General features: G+C 40.4%; 1 protein-coding gene across 1 annotated transcript; it reads left to right on the top strand.

Annotated features, from left to right (window-relative positions):
- Positions 1 to 1,199: 1,199 nt before the first annotated feature.
- Positions 1,200 to 16,850, top strand: NTAQ1 (N-terminal glutamine amidase 1). Its single transcript, XM_037166755.2, has 6 exons — positions 1,200 to 1,487; positions 6,615 to 6,714; positions 7,501 to 7,551; positions 11,626 to 11,774; positions 12,414 to 12,538; positions 15,939 to 16,850. The coding sequence occupies exons 1-6, from the start codon at positions 1,387 to 1,389 to the stop codon at positions 16,046 to 16,048; spliced, it is 636 nt and encodes a 211-aa protein (XP_037022650.1). The 5' UTR covers positions 1,200 to 1,386; the 3' UTR covers positions 16,049 to 16,850.
- The last annotated feature ends 5,757 nt before the right edge of the window (positions 16,851 to 22,607 follow it).

Genomic DNA, 22,607 nt, shown 5'->3' with positions numbered 1-22,607 from the left:
TTTTTCTTGTCCTTTACAGATTGAGGATCATCGTTGATAGAGCAAAATAGTTGTTGGCTATTTCAGAAATAGCCAACAACTATTTGGTGCCAAACTATGGGATTATCTCTTCCTTTTTCTTTTGGCTTTTAATACTGGGCATTATAAATACCCCTTTTCAATTTAAAAAAAAAAACCCTTTCTTTTTAATCCTTAGTGTTATGTGGTATAGAGTTCCTGGATCTCCCCTTTCACATCTGTGCAATTTATTTTTTGCACAAATATTATATATATTTATAACATAATATATAATATTTACAATATGTTATATTGTAACATCTGTGCAAATTATTTTTCACCAAAGATAAACCCTGTTTTAACAATTTGGCATATTTCCTTCCAGACTGCCAGCAAATAATGAATACATAATTAACACAAAATGGGTACCGTGAGGTCTATTAACACTCTTAAAAAATCCATGTATCTTTCTGAGCCAATATATACAATTCTTTATTTTTTTTTTAAAGACACACAATGGTGAGATTTTAGGGTAACATCCCTGCCTAAAGCCGTCCTTGATGCAGGCGTTTTTGAAATTACCCCCCCCCCCCCCAACACACACACACTCCTTTTCCCCCCAGGGTCCCGCGGTCTCTAGGTTCAAGGCACTAAAGCTTCGTTTTTCACACACGAGTTTCTCTTATTTTACTCGCACATATCGAGCCTCCCTTGTGTCATCTTGTTCCTCCACGGCTGGAAACCCGGCCCCAGGCTGGAAGAAGGGCTTCCGACTCCTCGTGGAGTCACGAAGGGTCTGGTGGCTTACCAACTCAAACTGCTCCCTGGACTCATTTTCAGGTTGCAGGAGTGTGTAACTTCTCTTCCCGGCTTAACCAGATGTCCCCGCCAGCATTCACAGCCCCGCCCAACTTGGAACCTGAGCCGCCAGTCTTACCTCTGGCTCCTCCCACCAGCCCGGCTCCACCTATCCGGAATCCCGCAGTCTTCCTCGCTGCGAACTCACCCCGTTCACTCCATCCCCGATGCGCCCACTTTGCCCTGGCTCCACCCTCCCGGAACCAGCTCCAGCTTCCACCCAGGCCCCGCCCACCGTAGCTGCACACCCACCTCGCCAGTAGAGGACCGTCCTGGGCCCGCCCATCAACTCTAGCTCCACCCAACGGCCCGCGGAGGTCGCGGGTAAACTGAGATTCCCACCCCGCCCAGGCTCCGCCTACCCCATCCCAGGATCCACCGCTAGGGGAACAGCACCCGCGGCTTCGGGCTCCGCCCACTTTATCCCGAGAATACGAGCGCCCAGGTGCAGTACATCCGCTCTTTCCCGAAGCCCGCCCGCGGGCTGGTCCAGTCAGTCCACCTCAGGCCGGTGCCGCGGTCCAAGCCACCATGGAGGAGGATGTCCCCGCAGTCGCAGTCGCAGCCGCAGCGGCCCACTACCAGCCGGCCAGCCCACCGCGGGAAGCCTGTGTCTACAACAGCTGCTACTGGTGAGGGGGCGCGGGCGCAGCGGCGTCGCAGCCGGGCCCCGCCTCTTCCCGGCCCCTTCCCGGGGTGCTCTGGGCACCGACTGGCGGGTTTTCTGGTTTGGCGGGAGGAGGTAGCGGGAATGGCAGCCTTAATCTCTGGAATAGAGCGTGGTCATTGAATGGGGTGAGGTAGGGCGGGTTTTGCCGGGAATGGTAGGGTCGGCGTCGCATTATTTCAGCTTCTCGCTTTTCGCTTGGACGTTCCTCAGAGGATCTCAGTGTTTCGGGCCCGGGAAGGGGAGTGGGAAGCGGAGGGTGGAACACAGAGAGCCGTTGGAAAATTACTCTGCCAAACTCTGTGTGGTATCGCACTGACGTGAAGGTCGTTTTCATTTTGTAAGATAACGGGGGCACAGAGTCTTCACAGTGACTTTCCCAGGGTCAGCTAGTTAATAGCAGCCAGGAATCCAAATCAGACCTTCTTGTACCAAAAACCATGATCGTAACCACCATGTTGTCATTTAATAATGGTTATACTTACATAGCACTTGCTATATGCCGGAATGGTTTATGTAACCGAATTCATTGACGCCCCACAGTTACTCTAGGAGGGGGTACCGTTGTTTTCCCCCATTTTAAAGGTAAGAACCCTGAAGTAATTTATTTAAGGCCACAGAGCTTGTGAGCGAAGGAATGGGACTTGCACGCAGGGTTTGGCCTGGACTCCACTGTCGTGCCCCTGTCCTAGGCCACCCTGTGGCTGAATCACCCACCCCTCCTACCTTGGTCCTTTTTACTCCCATACCTACCTCCCCTTGCGTGTGTAATGACTTCTTCCCACTTCAGTCCCTGCACAATTGCGAAACCTCAGGGCCATCTAAAACTGCCTTTCCCTCCTTCGGCTGATTACCAAACCAGTGTTACCAGGAGCTTAACAGATTGTTCAGCTCTGACCGCATGTCATGCCCGTTGCCAAATTCTTCCATCCATGCCCAGGACACAGTTTCCATTTATTATCATTTCCCTGGTTTTTAAAATGAAAAGATGGGCCACAGAGAAGCCTGTTGTTTTCCCAAGATGATAGATCTAGCACGTGGGAGGTGGTCCTGAAACTGGAACCTCGGTAATGCTGGCGTCCATGCTTAACTACTGCACTTTGTTTCTACCCTGCCTCTCACCTAAATCCTATTCTTGTCCTTATTGCCCATTCAGTTGTTTTACTCATTCACTTATCCATCCAATAAATGGTTATTAGGCACTTGGAGCATGTAATGCAGGATTCTATGCCCTAGGTTTATAGCAGTGAACAAAACAGACAACATTCCTCATAGTTTTTATGTTTTGCTTGTGGGAAAACAGACAAAAATAAGTAAACCACATTTGGATGGTGTTAATTGCTATGAGACAAATAAAACCAGATCAGAGATGGAGACTTAATGATTTTATATTAGGATATTGAAGGAAGACATTGTTGGTAAAGTGATATTTGAGAAATCTAAAGAAAAAGAGGGCAGGAATTTAATAAATAACTGGCGGGACATCATTCCAGGCAGGCAAGGAACAGCAGGGGCAAAGGCTCTGAGAAGGAGGTATGCTGTAATTATTCTAGGAATAACAAGGAGGCTGGCACAGTGTAGTGAAGCGATTCAGTGGGAGAATGGTAGGACATAACAGTCTCTTCAATAAATCATCTTTTAGTTTCTTCAGCTATAGGCCAGACCCTCCTTGGCCAGCTGGGGGCCTGTTCCAATTTTTCCTATGAGACTCCTCTGCCCAGCTCTTCCCTATCACCTAATGTCTTTAACTTTAGCTGGCTTCACGCTGCTCAGTGCCATTCTGAATTTGAATGTGCTAGAAGATCTCCTGGGAGCTTTTGTAAAACAGGCAGCTGTTAGGGTCCCACCCCAGAGTCTGGACGTGTGAGCAGCACAGAGGAGTAGCCTGTGTCTTATGGATCACATTATGAGGAATACAGGCGTAGGCAAAAAAGTCCATCTCCTGAGCATAAAATGCCTACTAAGATCTGTTCACCGTCTGTTCCTACAACCTCAGTTTGAGCCTGTCTTCTGTAGGGTTTCTCAACCTTGGCTCAGTTGATATTTTGAGCATGTTGATTCTTTGTTACAACAGCTGTCTTATCTGTTGCAGGATGTGTAGCAGCATCCCTGGCCTATATTCATTAGAGTCCCATAGCACCCTCTCTCAATTCATGACCACCAAAAATGTCTTCAGACATTGCCAAATGTCCCCTGGGGGGTCAAATCACCTCTTTGTGAGAACCAGTGCTTTACCCTGTCTGTACATATCAGGTAGGTACACCTTACTGCCTTTGCTCCTGTGAGTTCTTCTAACTTGAAATAAATGTTGTCTCTGCTTCTATTAGTTTCTGTCAGATGTTACTTCATCTTTTAAGACCCAGCTTAATGCTAACAGTGATGGCCAGTATTAGTGTGGCATTGTGTGGGTGGTCGAGCATTTTTTCCTTCTTGTATCCTTCGCTACTTTAGCCCATCACCAGTGACCCTTGTAGAATCTTGGCCCTAATCCTTCTTTGTTAGCTTTAATGCTGCCAAAATAATCAACTGACAGGTTGAAGCATTATTATCATCATTTCCCGCTTTTAAAAAATCAGCTAAATGGGTTCCAGACTCAAATCAAATCCGGGATTCTTTCTATTCCAACTGACTTCCAGTGTTTCCAACTATACAGGCCCTCTGTTTTATTAACATCAAAAGTTTCATGAGATCTTCCTACATGATATTAATCTTACTCTTGGGAGGGAAATAGAAAGGGACTACAAATTCAGTATCTCTCATGTTTAAATTTGGGTTTTTTTTGTGAAATATTCACATATATTTGAAAAAGTAGGCCAAATATGTTCAAAGCATATGTGCGTTCAGCTTACCAATAGTGCTTATGTTACATATGGATTCATGAACTTTTGCATTAATTCTGTGCCTCACCTTCGGTGAGGTAAAGGGGAACAAACAAAGAAAAACAACTGACCTGTATGTCCTCTATCTTCTCTTATCCCTTAAAATTAGTGATTCCCTTTTTCTAAAAAAAATTGATTGATTGATTTGAGAGAGAGAAACAACGATTTCTTATTCCATTTATTTATGCATTCATTGGTTGCTTTTTACATGTGCTCTGACCAGGGATCAAACCTGCAATCTGGGTTTATCAGGACGATGCTCTAACAACTGAACTACCAGGCCAGGCTCTGAGTCCCCCTTCTTTGCTTCTTTATGTATCTTTTGTGGCCTTGGATACTTGCTTATTTATGGATCTGTATGTCTACTCTCACTGTCTGTAAGCAGTAATTATCATATCTTCCAAGCATTTCACATCGTGTTTTGTACATCACAGGCTCTTGAAAATTTTTGTGGTCAACTCTGCGAAATGTCATAGGCAAGACAGACAAATGCCTTCTCAAAACTTGGTCTAGAACCAAGTGTGATCGTGATTTCTGTGTGTGTGATTATAAACGGTTTATTTTTTTAGATGCTAACATCCCGTCACAATTAAATTGCATTTTAAAGACTTACTGCTGACACTGCATAATCACAGCAAAGTGTCAAGAGACTAGGGATTTATCTCAGATAGTAAATTTGAAGACAATACACTTTTTTTAACTACGCACCTGATGTTACGTTTACTGATTTTTTTTTTAGAGAGAGAGGAAGGACGAGGGAGAGAGAAACACCGATTGGCTGCCTCCTGTATGTGCCTCCACCAGGGATCAAACCTGCAGCCTAAATATGTGCCCTGACTGGGAACTGAACCCGGAACCTTTTAGTGTATGGGACGATGCTCCAACTAACTGAGCCACCCAGCCAGGGCAACAGAAAGCATACTTTGGGGGTCAGACCTGGTAGATACCTTAGATATCTTGGGGGATGTGAGCAAAAATAGTACATTTGTTTGTTTCATACTATGGGGAAGTAGTTAGTAATCTCCTGTTGTGACCTCTACCACTACTTTTCCCATAAGGTTTCTTAGGTATTTTAGAGAGAAACAAAATTACAGGAGAAAAATACAGAAACTCAACTTTGGTGCTTTAAGCCTAGTTGTATGGAACATTGAGCCAGGTAGACAATGACAGTGCTTGTGGATTGAAAGTGTTTAATTCTATAAAATAGTGACAGTCTTCAATGCCGTTTGCGCCTTGCTTCATTTTCAAGTAACATGGTGTAGGTGCCGGGAAGTTAGGCTTTGACAGATTGAGTCACATGAGTGTTGGTATAGCTCATTTTGAGCAAAGGTACACCGAATGGCCTACTAGGAAAAGGAATGCCGGGGCTGAGCTGTTGAGGACTCCCAGCAGTGACTGCTTACTTGTGCGGGAGTGTGGCTGTGGCTACTAGTGTGGCTTGGCTTGATGCACTGAACATTGCTTTACTTAGGCAGTTCTGACCACTGCTTCAGATAGCTAAAGGCCTCTCATGTAGAAGGCAGCTTCATCTGGGGTGGAGGTATAGGAAGGTGAATTTCAATTCATTGTGGGAAAGAACATTCTGAAAGTCAGGACTGCCTCCGTACCAGAGGGGTTTGGGGAATCACACTCACAGGGATTCCTCCAAAAGTATTCCTGGACGTATCACATAACTGCCCTGACCCTTTCCACTCAGGAGCCCTCCTACCCCAAACACTCACCTTGCCTTGCCCCATTCCTTAGGGGAGCAGGAAACCAGTGTTAATAAGATGTATTAAGTGTTTATAATATAATGTGATTATATCTTTTTTTATAGATGAGAAAAACAGACACTCAGGTCAGGGTATTCAGAGCCTCTTATGTTTAAGTGGCTGAGTTGAAATTCCAGGTGTATCTCAAGTTCCTGAGCCCAAAGCTTACAGAATACTGATGTAGCATTTTAATCAGATATAGAAATATTTTTATCCATACCCAGGCATTGTTGGGGGAGGTAATGAGCTCTATGTCTGCAGAGGGGTCCACCCAGTATAGGTTGGATAACAGCTTGTTGGGGATGTTTTGCAGGAGGTTCAAATGTTAGCCAGTCGTTAGATGAGATGGTGTTTTAGGTCTCTTCCAACAGCTTCGTGTCATCATCAGTCTTTTCAGATTTGAAAGGCATGGAGCATTTTTGCTTCATTGTATTGATTAAACAAAACTCAACTTTGTTTCAGTGAAGAAAATATTTGGAAACTCTGTGAATACATCAAAAACCACGACCAGTATCCTTTAGAAGAATGTTATGCTGTCTTCATATCTAATGAGAGGAAGATGGTAAGTTGGTGAGTGATTGCACAAAGAAAACAAGAAATTTAGGGTATCCGAAGCTAAAGATAGTGTGGGTTTAGTACTGTTTTCAAATGTGCTTTATAAAATACGGCAACATTTTCAAGTTTGTTTTTGGATGAATTTTTTTTCCCCTTCCACGGTACACAGTTGGATTACTAGAACCTAGTTCCTTACTTGTAGGTAGGGAACTATGGGTTGGTATGTTCACACAGATTAAACCTCTTTTCTTTAGGAGTTTAAATAGAATAGAATAGAATTATAGTAAACTCACATGAAGTATTAAAAAAGAAGGAACCCATCGTATTTTATAAAGCACGTTTGCAAGGATCACTTTATTTGCTCCTAATAAGAACCCTGTGAAACATGCAAGTTTCAGGGAGCTATCTCACGTTTGCAAGGATCACTTTATTTGCTCCTAATAAGAACCCTGTGAAACATGCAAGTTTCAGGGAGCTATCTCGGTTTTGTAGATGAGAAAACAGAGACTTGGGAGGTTTCATGAATAATTAAATGGGAAAGCAAGACTGGAACCTGCCAGGCCTTCTGATTCCCAGTTCAGGTCTCTTTCTACTCTCCAAAGACCATCGTATAATTAATTTTGCTTTTTCATTTTTAAGGACATTTAGAAGTATTTGAATTTCTTACCCATTCATTCTTTCACCTTGATTTTTTGTTGCTTAGAAATATTTTATTTTTCATGTATATATTGCTTTAAAGAATTTAGTAGTAGTTTTACTGAAACTGTGGCTTACGTAATTTATTGTTTTGTAGATACCTATATGGAAACAGCAGGCAAGACCTGGAGATGGACCTGTGATCTGGGTAAGATGGTTAACCCAGAGAGCTTCTGATGCGTTATGAGTGCCGTGAACCCTGAGTGGTCTTTATGTTTGGTAGAGCAGAAGTGACAGGGCAGTAGAGGAAGGCTATAGTAATTCTAAATTGGCTCTTGAGGATAGATGTTATTTGGCTTAAGGGAGAAGCACTTACAAGGCGTGTTTATTTTAATTTTGAAATTATTATAGGAGTGATTTGAAATCGTTTGTGGCAATATATTTGTGATCTCCCTGACTCTTATCCTTTTAGTACTGGAAAGAGCTTTAGTAACATTTAGTCCAGCTGTGCATGAGAATTATCTGGAGACTATGTTAAAAATATAGGTTTCTGATTTAGTTAATCTAGAAAAGGGTTTAGGAATTAGTTTTTTAGCAAACTCCTAAGTAAACAAACATGACTGGCATTGGAAAAACACAGATGTACTGCAACCCATTCATTTTTCAGGTGTACAGGCAAGCCTAGAAAGGCAAAATGAGTAGTTCAAGGTCATCTAGCTGATCAGTGGCAGAACTGGGTCTTAGGCTGGGTCCTTTCCAGTACACATGCATGTGTCACCCTCACCTGACCCCCTGCAGAACAGAATTGTTTGTACTAGTAAACATGAAGAAAAAGTAAAAGAAAACTTCATTCATGTTAATGTAACAAACATCTAGTTTCTGGTAATTTAAAATATCCTTTGAATTAATTTCATTGGTTTATTTAACATACATATATTGGGTACCTGTTATATGCCAGATACAAAATAGGCTAAATCCTTGGAATTATGGAATTCACATTCTTACTTCTCTCACCAGCAGGCCATGTGCTACTCTGACATTAAAGCCCCAAACAGAGCAGTGTTGGGTTAGGAGCATGGGTTTAGAGTTAGGCACACTGGGGTTGAGCCCCAGTCTCCCACTGATGGGCTGTGTGTACTTGTGCTCAGGCAGCATTAGCTACCATTAGCAACACTATATAACTAATTCCTACTGCAGACTATCTATCTGCCCTATGAGGAAGCCATCCTCATTGCTGAACCACTCAGCTAATTTTTTAAATGTTTGTTTATTGTTTTCAGAAAGAGAGGTTGAATCTTGGATGTTCCCTGACTGGGAATCAAGCCTGCAACCTTGGTGGCACATTGAGATGGCACTCTAACCAACTAAGCTACCCGCCTAGTTGGTAGCATGACTCAGCCGATTTTGAGTCATGGCCTTGTTTCCCGTCTTAGGGAAACTCACAGGGCAAGGACCTGTGGTCATGTCCCCCTTATGCAAATCTCATGGCAGCTCAGCGTGGGGAACCTTGTTGCAGGAAGCCTCCCACACTCTCTGGCACATTAGTCTTTGCCTCATTGTTGTCCTCTTGTGGGAAGTGGGTAGGCTTCCCTGAATGGGTAGAGACACCAGATCCCAAGGAGCAGACCCATGCTAGTCCCACTGGGTCTTCCTTGGCATCTGAGCAAACACTGAACCCAACTCAGAAAGTGAGGTTGACTGCTTTTATCTGCCTCCTTTGGCTGTACATCTCTGCTGTAAAGGCAATTCCAAGTTGAGGCCTACTTTCTCTCAAGTTTATCAGCCATCTGATGTGTAGGAATGTGGACCTGAACTAACTCGAAGGCTGTGGATATTTGTTGTTTATGCCTTTTCACAGATTGTATCTCCTTTCTGGAAAGTTCTCCCCTTTGGACAAAATTCAGTGGTGGTAGTCCTTCCTCAGTGAAACTCCTTGGCTATTGGTCTTCCATCTCCTCTGGGTTTTTGTTGTTGGTGTTGTTGGTTTTTAAAAAGATATTTACATACATAATCTTATTAATTCCCTCAGTACACTCCAAGGTGAACCCTGTAATTACCTCCATTTTATAAAAGAGGAAACTGAGGCTGTAAGTGGAAGGGTAAGGTTTGAATAGGTGAACCAATTTCAGAATGCCTTTATCTGCACACTCCCCTGCCTCCTTCATTCTATCTCATCCTCATTCTATTGGCGATAGTTGACTTGTGTTTCTGATTCACTTCTCTGGGAACTCCTTGAGAGTGAGGAGCTGTCTTTCCCATCTTTGTATCTATTTCAACAGCACAGTTTCCCATAAATAGTAGGGAGTGTGTACTGCAAAAAATATATAATATGAGTTAGAAGATGTCAAGCAAGAAACAGATTTGGAAACAGACTTAAAGGGAAGAGTGCATTTGAGTCAGAGCTTGAATGATGGATGTGGAGAGAGTGGTGGAGAAGATTGCTGTAGATGGAGGGGAATAACATGAATGAGCCCAGGGGAGGGAATTGGGCTGTTGTAGGGGAGCCGTGCTTCGTTTATATCTGGAGGGTAGGGTGCATTAACGGGGGTACAGGGAATAAGCATCCATTTCTGATGCTATTTCTGCTTTACTAAGATAGAATTGGAGCCAGAGGGAGCACTTTAGGCTCTGTTGGTACAACACCTCTAGTCTTAATGAATTATCTTTCCCACCTTCCAGAGTGAAATGAAATAATAGCTGAGAAAGTGCTTTGTAAGCTCTGAAGTACTAGAAACATAAGATGGTATTATGAATGTTATAATAATGTGATAGAACTTTTTATCTCACAGTGTTCTCTGTGACAGTGTTTTGTTCTGAGGGACTCAAGGCACCAGACTGCCCCCACGTTCTTGATAACTGCCCCCACGTTCTTGATAACTGCCCTGACATCCCCTTCAGCAGTGCCCAGGGTCTGGGAGTGAGAGTGCGACTCACATACACTCTGCCACTGAGTTGTGAGCACAAAGCTTTCTTTATTCCTTAATGGTTACAAATGAGGTTTTAGCTGATTAAAAGAAGAAAAATAAACAAAAACCCAAAACAAACAATTTTCTTTCTTTTAACTACATATATAGTATAAAACAAGAAGTTAAAGCCCTTCTTTCCCTCTCCAGACTAACCTCAATAGTTCCTTTTGTTAATAGTTTGGAGGCTATATCTACAGACTGTTTCCTCTGCATTCATATGCATGCATATTTACTTCTGAATGTACATTGTGTCTTTATATACATGCAGTTTTTAAAAAAATATGTTATACATATTCTGCAATTTGCTGCTTCCATCCAGCTATATAACATGGACATTTTTTCTTTTCCACGTACATGTACCAAAATCTTTTTAACAGCTGCATTGGTATTCCATGATATGACTGTATCATGATTTATTAACTGTAACCCTCTTGGTGGACTTCTGATTGTTTCTGAATTTCCACTATTATAAACAGTGCTACAGAGATTTTCTTTGTGTGTGTGTATATATTGTTATGTGTATAGCCATTTTTTTGTAGTGTAGATTCCTTGAAGTAAAAATTGCATGGTCAAAAGGTATTTGATGTGTGTGAACATTGCCACTGGACATTTGGTCTGTTTTCAGGATTTATATTAGCTTTATTTTGCTAATATAAAGACGGTTGTAATCATCTTATATCTGTTTTTGATGTACAAGGGAGAACCCTAACCCCTGCCAAAAAAACAACCGTAATTATCTTCTGGAGGACAGGCTGTTTGTAGTACAGGTTTCCCCTGCTAGGCGAGTGTTCTAGGAACCCATATACACCAGTTGGTGGTGTTGTGAGAGGCTGTATTCTACTTTAGTGATTATTTTTTCAAGATTCAACATGCTTGCCCATTTCATGATAGGTGATTCATGAGCACACCTGCCCATATTGTGCTGAGTGTTTAGCAGTTTTTGATTAAAAACGGCATGACCCCCATGCCCCATCCTCCCTATTCACTCAATGTCCCCCTGCATTAAAAGTCCTCAAAGGGAAATGTTTTGCTGATGTGGAAGAGGTGAAACAAGAGATGACAGAGCACTAAAAGGGATCAAAATTGATGAGTTCAAAAACTGTTTTAAGCAGTGGGAAAAACATTTCTATAGCTGTATTGTATTAAATAGAGAGTACTTTGAAGGTGACTGAAGTTTAAACACGTGAGAATAAATACACAATTTTTTATAAATAAATTCTGGGGTATTTTGGGTACTTCTTCATATTAGTGTTATATAACCTTAGAATTTGGCATCATAAAGTAACTTGCTTAATTTCAGCGATGTTTACTTCTAGGATTACCATGTTGTGTTGCTTCATGTTTCAAGTGGAGGACAGAGCTTCATTTATGATCTCGACACTGTACTGCCATTTCCCTGTCCTTTTGACGCTTATGTAGAAGATGCTTTTAAATCTGATGAGGACATCCATCCACAGTTCAGAAGGTGAGGAAAGTCAGGATGCATTTTCCTACTTTCTGGAGTGAGACTTTGACAGTTACATAAAGTTGTTTTGTTTGTTTTTGCATTTGTTTTGCAAAGACTGCTTGTCTTGGCATCACTGTCGAGTTGATATTTGAGAATGATATGCTACACAGAAGGTTCAAAATGTTTTAAAGTTTTAAAGGCTGTCCAGTGTATAAAGGGTTGGCAGTGGCAGTCCTTTAAAAATTTGTGTGATAATATCTCATATATTTTCTTAGTTATTTTGGAGATTTCTCCCAAATAGTTATTTTGCTCCTTTTGGGTGTATGTATGTGGTGTGGGAATGGGGTGCCTTCAGATGCCAAAATGAGGCTGTTACGGCAGCACCTGAAAAGAGTGTGTTTTGCTCCCGAAACACAATTGAGTAAAAAATGGCAACTACATGTATTTCATGCCTTTGTAGTTTTGGATTTCATCAGATCATTTTTCCTGGCTTCTTTAGTAGGTAATAAGCTGCACGTTTATTTCTGTATTACTGATAATACAAAAACACTTGCATAGTTTTGTGCATGCTTTAGAAAATAAGTTTATATAAAAATTGAATTAGAATTTCAACTGTGATAACCTCTCTGAGATAAATGAATGCTGCTTTATCTGCAGGAAATTTAGAGTAATCCGTGCCGATTCTTATTTGAAGAATTTTGCTTCTGACCGATCTCACATGAAAGATTCCAGTGGGAACTGGAGAGAGCCTCCTCCATCATATCCCTGCATTGAAACTGGAGGTGAGCCAAAGATGCTTCCTTAGAGGGCTTTTCAGTTCCCATGCAGATCAGCGTTTTTATTTCACCAAGGGCAAAAATTGCATTGTTCTTTGGGTAAAACCCCCGAGTGGTAAGGAGGTAAGAGGAAGTGTAGTTGTGTGTATTTATGAGATTCAGAAATTGAGACACAGATAGCACAGCTGGAAGGCATCAGAATTCATGCGAGAGGAAGGGCATTAAGGATTAGGCCATGACACTCGCTAGAGTATTGGATGTACCTACTCCGGGAATACTGGGCTTTAGGAGATCTGTGTGCTTGTGTCATGTAACAGTGTGCCTAGTAGTACCTTGCTGTGGTAGGGCTTGGTGTTATGGTGAAAAAATCACCAGGGTATCCTGTGATGTATGAAACGTCATTTCCCTGGCTCTAGAGTAAAATCTGCATTAGGAGGAGATAAGATCCACTAGATTTTGTTGTACCACTCATCTCATTTATATGCTTTTAGGCATCAGTCCAATTAATAATTTCTTGAGATTTGAGTGGATGAAGGGTTCTTCACCCTATTACTATTGTTTGGCATTCACATGAGTTGAAACATTATTTATGGTTGAAAGTAATTTACAACATTACCATTTATTGGTGAGATCATCCCATCACATGGCTGCTGTCTGTGTGAAAGTGCTCTGTAAGCTGTGCAACAGCCAGAAAAATGGGACAGAACTGTTCAGACGTCAGCAAGGAAGCAAGTAAGAATATATTTGTCATATTTGAAGGGAGTGAACTAAGAGAGGATTCAAACTCTGACTTTTTAGGCTTTCTGTGAAAAGCTCTCCTAATTTAAAAAATTTATACTGGAATTGCTTTTTGGTTCACCTACCTGCTTTTTGGGCTCAGCATTAGAATTGGGATAGCTCCCAGGATAGGAGAGTGGTATGATTCAGAGGTATGCCTTTCAGCCTTGGACAGCCTGTTGTAGGGGGTGTGGTCTGGGACAATGTGTCTTGGCAGCTTCCTTTCTCATAGCTGTGGGCACTAACTCAGAGCCTTGTACGTGGTAGACATTCAGTAAGTACCACCTCATTAGTCCTGACCCTCTTTGGGTCCCTCCTTTGGGTTTGATGATTACTACCGTGTAATAAGTGCTATTTTGTCTCAGGCTTTGTGCCAGCCCTTTAACATATTAGTTTAATTTAATTTTCACCATGACTCAACGAGTCAAGCTTTATTTCCATATTGGATAGACCCGTAAACTGAAATACATGAAGGGTAAGCCTTTTGCCTAAGGTGCATGGCTAGGAAGTGGCAGGGTCAGCACACTAGGCTTGAGGAAGGTTTTTTTAATGGGGAGGCCAGTGTCTTTTTTGGTGCATATGTAATTAGTTCAGCGGAGGCCTCCTGAACTTGAGATTGAAATTAAAAGGAATCTGCTCTGCAGTGTGGGGTAAACGTACTGGTTTCTCGTGTGATAATTTAATCACATTGTAATGTTCTCTCATGTGATTAATTACTTCAAGCTGTGTATTTATCATAGGAACACATCTAATGTTAGAACAAATGGGAATTACTTTTAGCTAATTAGTGTTTCATTTTTTAAGAAATTAAAGTTTCAAGAAAATATCAAATCTTAATGCATGTTTTAGGTATTTTAATAGCAACTTTACTCGGTCCCTTACATTTATTACTTTTATGACTTAAAATTTAGTACATTTAATATATTGTGCATTGTGAAAAACTAAACATTTAGTAATTTCAGTGGCCATGTGTCTGCAGGGCCACTGTTTCCAATTCCGCATTTAGTGTATTTTAAAGAAAGGAACTCTTCCTGATGAGAAGGAAGCTGAGATTTACAGTCTTATAGCCTTGCCCTAATGATGAAGTCCCAGCACCAGCTACTTAAGACTCAGTTTTTAAGGACATTTCCCAAGTCCTGGGCTGAATTGTAGAGGACACCAAATCTGTCCTCTTCTCTTCCTGAGTCCTTGGCAGCATCTTGTCCGCATACAGCTTTTATCTGACCGCTTTCTGATGTGTTATGGTAACACTGGCTGATTGGAGCTGAGCGCCTTGAGCAGTGTTACGTAAACAAATGCTGTACATTGATCTTTTAACAATTTTTAAACTTTCATTTTGTTTTTAAGTAGTGAATACCTGAAGATAGTACTCATTTCTTATTTAATTGTATTTAAATGCCCTAGAAAACAGATACTATCATATTTCAGTAGTTGAGGTTTCCTTAGCAATTTGTTAAAAATTTTAGCTGACCTACTTACTGACAGGGAGTGTGGCTTCCATCCCAGGTAAACAAGACTTACCCAGTTAATAAGCAAGATTTATTAACTTCTGCCCCATCTCTCCTTTGGAGGTACCTACCTGTCTTTCCTTTGTTTCTGGTTCCTTGGTCATCCTGCATCCCTGGCTCTCTGATGACTTCAACAAAACTTGGTTTTGCTGATTATCTAGCTTTTTGTTGTTGTTGTAAGGAGTGTCTTATTTTTAATTTACTTATTTATTGTAGATTTTATTAATTTACTTTTAGAGAGAGTGGGAAGGGAGGGAGAAAGAGAAGGAGAGAAACATCAGTGTGCAAGACATTTGATCAGTTGCTTCTCACATGCAACCCAGGCATGTACCTGATTGGGCATCAAACTGATGACCTTTCGGTTCACAGGCTAGCATTCAGTCCACTGAGCCACACCAGGCAGGGTGGGAGGACTTTTTTAATATGTAGATTCCTTTTCCAACTCTTTTTTGTTTTCTTATAATTTATTTGTTGAAGAAACTGAGTGGGAGAAACAGTCTGGATTTTCCTAATTGTGTCTTTTTTATGTCCTCTGACTTTCCTGTAAATTAGCAGTTTGGTTATTCATGCATTTTTTTTCATTTGACTTTTTATTTAGAAATAATTTTAGACTTCTAGAGAATTTGCTGAAATAGCACAAAATTCCTATAAACACCACTCACATTCCAGATATCTGAGTAAACTATAGTGTAATTATTGAAACCAAGAAAATTGTACAGTTGATAAAAATACTGACGTAATACTATTAACTTATAGACTTAATTTAAATTTTATAAGTTTTCCCACTGATTTTTTTTCTGACTCATGGTATTATGTTTAGTCGTCATGTCTCCTTGGTCTCCTTCAATTGTGACATTTTCTTTCTTCCTTTTCTTTTTTAACTTTTAAACTTTGAAGAATACTGGTCAATTATTTTGTAGAGTATCCCTCATTTTGGGTTTGTGTGATGTTTTGTCATGCTTAGGTGGAGGTTACCCATTTGCAATAAGAATACCACAGAAGTGATACTGAATCCTTATCCGTTTGAATAATTTTCCCCAATTTTGGTTTTTTGGGTTGTTTTGTTGCTGTTAAACCAAAGTTGTGCTTTCAGTGGACCTTTCTTTCATGTATTTCTCTAGATTCCAAAATGAACCTGAATGATTTTATCAGTATGGATCCTGAGGTAGGGTGGGGAGCCGTTTATTCGCTGTCTGAATTTGTACATCGTTTTGGCAGTCAGAACTGCTGAACTGGACGTCTGGATGGAGAAATTCTGGGACATGAACACTAAACTTTATGGTACATTTGGTTTGCAATTGTGTTTTCCTCTTTTGGTTCAATTTGTTTGAAACATGAGTGAACAAAAAAATAAAACTTTTTTTTTTGGATATATCAGGTTGAAACTTGAGGTCGTGTACATTTGCCAAGGTAGTCCCTACAACTAACATTTGTTAAAACATGTGATGATGACTTATGCCAGTAATTGTTTTTGTTGTGATAGATGTGTGGACTTTTTATTTGTTCTGGATGTATTGTTTTTCTCCAGCTACAATGTAAGCTCCTGGAGGGCAGGGTTGTGGCTCATTGCACAGTGAATCTCTCATTCCCATAAGAGGTGGCCATATGACGTTTGCTAGTGATTGTATTGCTGCCTGAGAGGGCTGATATTGTGAGCTGAATCAGCAGTAAGTATTAGTCTTTTTGGACTATTAAGTTCTTGAAAAAGATTGTAGCCCTCTCAGGCTTGAATGTTATTTAGCCTATTTATATATGTTTTGTTTTTTAAAAAATAAATTGATTTAAAATTAGTTTTGTTTTAAAGATTATGTCATTTTAAAAAGTATTTTATTGTTTAATGACAGTTGTCTGCATTATCCTCTCACTACTCCCCGCTACCCCAGCCAAACCACCTCCCTCCCCTGCTTCCATCCCCACCTTGGTTTTGTCCATGCATCCTTTATAGTTGTTCCTATTAATCTTCTTGCAGATGTGTTAGAAATGAACTTTAATTATCTAATTCCAAATAAATGATGTTTGGCATTAAACCAGCATATAGCAGTAGCTCTCCTTCATGTCTTCATTATTCTAAAAAAATGAGCCATTTTTATAACAAGGATAGCCAGGCTTTTGATCTTAGTTGTTTTCTGCCTATTAAGAAACTTTAACTTGATGTAGTCCTATTTGTTTATTACTTCCTTTATATCCCTTGCTCTAGGGGGCATATTGGTGAAAATACTGCTTTGTGGGATATTTGACATTTTCCTGCATATGTTCTCCTTGAGGACTTTTATGGTGTCATGACTTATATTTAAGTTTTTTATTCATCTTGAGTTTATTTTTGTGTACAGTGTAAGGTAGTGGTCCAGTTTCTTTCTTTTTTTTTTTTTTTTTTGCATATACCTGTCTAGATCTCCCAACACCATTTGTTGAAGAGCCTATTTTTTACTCTATTCTATGCTTCTGACCCCTTTGTCAAATACTCACTGATCATAGAGACATGGGTTTATTCCTGGACTTTCTATTCTGTTCCACTGATGTATATGTCTGTTCTTATGCCAGTACCAGACTGTTTTGATTAAAGTTACCTTATGGTATAGTTTGATATCAGATATTGTGATTCCTACTATTTTTTTCTTTTTCAAAATTGCTGAAGCTATGTGGGGTTATTTATGGTTCCATATACATTTTTGAAATGTTTGTTCTGTATATGTGAAATACATAATTGGTATTTTAATAGGGGTTGCATTGAACCTATAAATTGCTTTGGATAGTGTGAACATTTTAATGACATTAATTCTTCCAGTTCATGAACATGATATATGCTTCCATTTGTGTGTTCCTTAATTTCTTTCTTTAGCATTCTGTAGTTTTGAGTACAGGTCTTTTACCTCCTTGGCTCTCTTTTACCTCTTTGGCTCTCCTTGGTTGGGTTTATTCCTAAGTATATAAAGGAAAGAATGTAGTCCTATTTAAACCATTTGTTTAAATGGGACTACATCAAGTTAAAAAGCTTCTGCACAGCAAAAGAAAACACAGTAAAATGAAAAGGGAACCAACCCTATGGGAAAATATATTTGCCAATGACACCTTGGAGAAGGGTCTGATCTCCAAAATATATAAAGAACTCAGATAACTCCACACCGGGGAGATAGACAATCTAATTAAAAAATGGGCAAAGGACCTGAACAGACACTTCTCCAAGGAGGACATACAGAGGGCCCATAGACATATGAAAGGATATTCAACATTAGCCATCAGAGAGATGCAAATTAAAACCACAATGAGATACCACTTCACACTGGTCAGAATGGTCACCATGAATCAACAAACAAGTTCTGGCCAGGATAGGGAGAAAAGGGAACCCTAGTACACTGTTGGTGGGAATGCAGACTGGTGCAGCTGCTGTGGAAAACTGGAATTTCCTCAAAAAACTAAAAATGGAACTGCCTTTTGACCTATGCAATTCCACCCTAAGAATCCTGAAACACCAGTTCAAAAGAACCTCTGCACCCCAATGTTCATAGCAGTGTTATTTATAATAGCCAAGTGCCCATCAGTAAATGGGTGGATCAAAAAAACTGTGGTGTATTTACACAATGGAATATTACGCAGCAGAAAGAAAAGGAACTACCCTTCATGACAGCATGGATGGAACTAGAGAGCATTATGCTAAGTGAAATGAGCCAGGAGGTGAAAGACAAATATCATATGATCTCACCTATAACTGGAACTTAACAACAGACAAGTGAGCAAAATAGAACCAGAGACATGGAAATAAAGAACAAACTGACAATGACCAGAGGGAGTTGGGGAGGGGAATAACGGGAAGGAAGGGGAAGAGTCAAGTCAAGGAACATGTATATAAAGAATCCATGGACAAAGACAAATTGGGGGCGGGAGAGGATTGAATGTGGGAGGGCAGGTGGGCAGGGCAGGGGAGAGCAATGTGGGGAAAATGGGGACAACTGTAATTGAACAACAATTGAATAAAAAGGAAGGAAGGAAAGAAAAAAAGAAACTTTAGCCCTGACTGGTATGGCTTAATTGGTTGGGCATCGTATTGCAAAGCAAGAGTTCACAGTTCAATTCCCAGTTAGGGCTCATGCCTGGATTGTGGGTTTGATCCCCAGTTGGGGTGTATATGAAAGCCAATTGATGTTTCTCACATAATTTTTCTCCTTCCCTCCCTCTCTAAAAATAAATAGAATCTAAAAAAAAAAACAAAAACCTTAACTTAAATTTTCTGCCTTGTGCTTTGGAGGGCCAACTGAAATCATTTACTCAAGAATCAACCAATCTAAGGATACATCCTGTATCCATTTGGTTTAGCTGACCAGGAAGATTCTGGGAGGAAGTGAATGAATTTTTGGTAAGAAGAATACAAATATTACAGCCTCTTAAGTTATTTTATAATTTAGAGCTAAATATAGACCTCAAACTTAGATACCTTGTAGACCTTGTGGATGGTGATTTATTCGTTTATCTATTATATATGTTTTAATATTTAAAAAATTTATTTTTAGAGAGGGGGAAAGGGAGGAAAAGAAACATACAGTGGTTGCCTCTTGCATGCCTCCAGCTGGGGACCTGGCCTGCAACCTAGGCATGTGCTCTGACCGGGAATCAAACTGGCGCCCTGCCCTTTCGGTTCACAGGCCAGCACTCGGTCCACTGAGTCACACCAGCCAAGGCCAGATGGTGATTTAAAAAGTGTGTGGCTAAAATGAAGAAGATAAATCTTGGCAGGGTGCACCATGGAAATACTTTGTCTTGAGCAAAATGTTTCAGAGGGACCAAAGGGTGGTAATCTGATTTATAATTCCAGTTTAGGTCTATTTTTTTTTGCATATGCATAAGTAGGTTTCCTATTTGGTGTTCAAAATTATATTAGTGCAGACAAATCAGACTATGTATTTGGCAGTTTGAACTTTTCAGCCTCCTTGCCTTGAAATTGACAAATCCTATCTTCTAACAAGGGTAGGAAGCAAGGTTTATTGTTTTTAAGCATGTTAAAATATCCAGGGGCCATCGTCTTGACTTGTTAGCAACAGTAGAGGGCATTTGTTGTTTTTTCTACTTAGTACTCCTGCAGTGAATGCCCTCTGGGGACCCCTTTTTTGCACCTATGGTCCTGGTGGCACAGGTAAAGGCATAGAGCCTAAGCTGGGCCAGGCTTGGACCCCAGCCTTGACAAGTTTAAGAACGAACTGTTACAGTGTTCTCTGGATTTGCTATCTTGGGTTCAGAGAGAGACATTTCCAGGATTGCTAAGCTAGGGGCCTGGGAGTTTGAGGCTGCTGCCGCCACCGGGGAGGGCCTGCCTGCGGAGTGCAACCCAGCGGTGCTGCGAGCAGAGCCACAGATCCAAGGACGAGTCTGAGTGCCCGGAACAATCTGTGTTTCCAGCCGGCTCCAGCTTTTGAACTTTCCAGTTACATAAAACAGTGGATTCCTTTTCCTCTTCAGCTTCTGTGAATTGGAACACTGTTAGTTTTAACTGAAAGGTGGGTGGGTTCTCTTACAAGATTTGTCTTCAAAGTTGTTTATTTTATCAGACTTAGGAACTGTTACTTTTGTCTTTCTGTGCTTAATTTTTCTCTGAGGTCAGATATACTCTTTATATTCAACATGTGTTAGAGAACTGAATACTGTCTAGAAAGAGGAAGTTTCAAGAAAAGCACGGGACTAAAATAAACTTTGTAAATTGACTGTAAAAATAAGAGAAATAAGTAATCTTCAAGAATCTGACATACAGTGGAGCAGGGATGCAAATACAATGATACGAGGCGGTTCCCGGGTCAGCAGGACTGACTGTTTGTGGTTGAAGATAGATGACCCTTCCGAAGAGGAGTTGATTAGCAGTGAAAATAATGACACATACTTGTGTATGTGGTTTTTCTCAGTTTAACCTTTAATTACTTAAAAAGTAGATGGTACATGCACATTTCACAAATTCAAAATATATAAAAGGGGGTATATGGTTATATGGTAAAAAGTAAACTTCCCTCCACTCTGGCCAATTTTCTGACTTCCTTACCCAGAAACAACTTCTGTTTTCAGTTTCTTTTATATCCTTCCAGGATTTTTTGTGCCTGTGTAAGCATATTTGTATTACGTATTCAGTTCTTTCATTTTCCTCCCCACAATAGTAACATTCTAAATCTACTCTTCTGCACCCTGGCTAGTGTGGCTTGGTGGATTGAGCACTGGCCTATGAACTGAAGGGTTGCTGGTTCGATTTTTAGTCAGGGCACCTGCCTTGGTTGCGGGCCAGGTCGCTGGTGGGATGATGGAGAGGCAACCACGCATTGATGTTTCTCTTCCTCTCTCCCTCCCTTCCCCTCTTTAAAAATAAAATTTAAAAAAATCTCTTCTGCATTTTACTTTTTAAGTTAATATATTTGGGTATTTTTCTAAGAGGTACATGTTGAACTTTCTTATTCTTTTTATTTAATTGTATTTATTGAATTTGTTGTTCACTCTATGCATTCATTGGTTGATTCTTGTTTGGTTGATTCTTGTACATGCTCTGACTGGAGATTGAACCTGCAACCTTGGCATATCAGGACAATGCTCTAACCAATTGAGCTACCTGGCCAGGACTTACTGTATTTTCAAACCATAAGACATACCCCTCTCCCCCCCAAATTTGGGAGGAATAATGGTGGTTAATGCTGCTGTTGAATTCTGTTTACATTTACATTGGTGAAATGTTATTTATGTTATTAAATATTTAACACATTTTTTGCTTCAAAATTTTTTTTCCTATTTTCCACCTCTAAAACCTAGGTGTGTGTTATGGGCCAAAAAATATGGGTATTTTTAAGCATTCTGTGCATTCTGTGGTATGCATGCTCCATCATTTAACAGTCCTTTATAAGTTGTTTTTAGTCTTTTGGTATGGTGTGAAATGCTTCAAGCAGTACTTTTGTTCATGTATCTCTATAACAATTTCCAAGATATAGAGGGTCCAGCACAAATAATGCCATTTTATTACAAAATCACAAGCATGTAATTGTATAACACACTCAAGCCCACCATATGACATTTTAGGTGAAATGTTCAAATTAAAACTATAAATTATTACACTTATACTCTTACCCTATCAACCATTCTCAAGCAGGCCCTACTTCTGCTGGACCCTGTATTTTGAAAGTTTAGATTGCTAGTTGTACCACTGAATCCATTCTTGTTTTTTGCTTTTCTTTTTCCTGGAAAAGAGGGTAGCAAATATTTTCTATAAAGGGCCAAGTAATAAATATATTAGACTTGGCAGGCCTTAGGGTCTTTCTCATGACTGTTTAACTCTACCTTTGTAGCAGGTAAAGCTACTGTAGACAGTATGAAAATGAATGGGTGTGGCTGTGCTCCAATAAAACTTTGTTTAGAAAGCCAGGGTCTTGAAGAGTGGACCCTTGAGGTGTAATTTGTTGTCCCTTGTTCTAGAGTAAGAGTAATAATACCTGGTCTGTGGCTACCCTACCAGGGACCACATTTCCCAATCTCCTTTGTAGCTAGGTGTGGCCATGTGATCAGGTTCTCACCATTGAGTTGTTAGGGGAAAGATATGGCCACTTACAAGGCTGACTTGTGGAACATTGCCTGCCTACTCCTTCACACCTTCCCCCTTTTCCACTGGATGGAGTGGTGATGACTAGAATGACCTCAGAAGTTATCCGTTAAAGACAGCTGAGCTACCATCAGCCTGGATTCCTGAATGATCCTCTGGAGCTGAGTTGCATATCCACCTGGAAAGTAGAGTGTGGAACTGTTCATTAGGAGGCAAAAGTGTATTTTTTTTTTTTTTG

This window comes from Artibeus jamaicensis, unplaced genomic scaffold (genome assembly GCF_021234435.1).
Source record: "Artibeus jamaicensis isolate MK-2021 breed Jamaican fruit bat unplaced genomic scaffold, CSHL_Jam_final scaffold_916, whole genome shotgun sequence".
Lineage (NCBI taxonomy): Eukaryota > Metazoa > Chordata > Mammalia > Chiroptera > Phyllostomidae > Artibeus > Artibeus jamaicensis.
Note: the sequence above shows the minus strand (reverse complement) of the source record. Positions and strands in the feature narration are given on the sequence as shown.

What these genes read in the sequence shown, in the direction of transcription:
- NTAQ1 (XM_037166755.2), top strand. Translation starts at nt 1,387, where the DNA reads ATGGAGGAGGATGTCCCCGCAGTCGCAGTCGCAGCCGCAGCGGCCCAC. An exon ending in GAGATGGACCTGTGATCTGG is followed by an intron (nt 7,552 to 11,625) that starts GTAAGATGGTTA and finishes GTTTACTTCTAG; the next exon opens with GATTACCATGTTGTGTTGCT. An exon ending in ATCCATCCACAGTTCAGAAG is followed by an intron (nt 11,775 to 12,413) that starts GTGAGGAAAGTC and finishes CTTTATCTGCAG; the next exon opens with GAAATTTAGAGTAATCCGTG.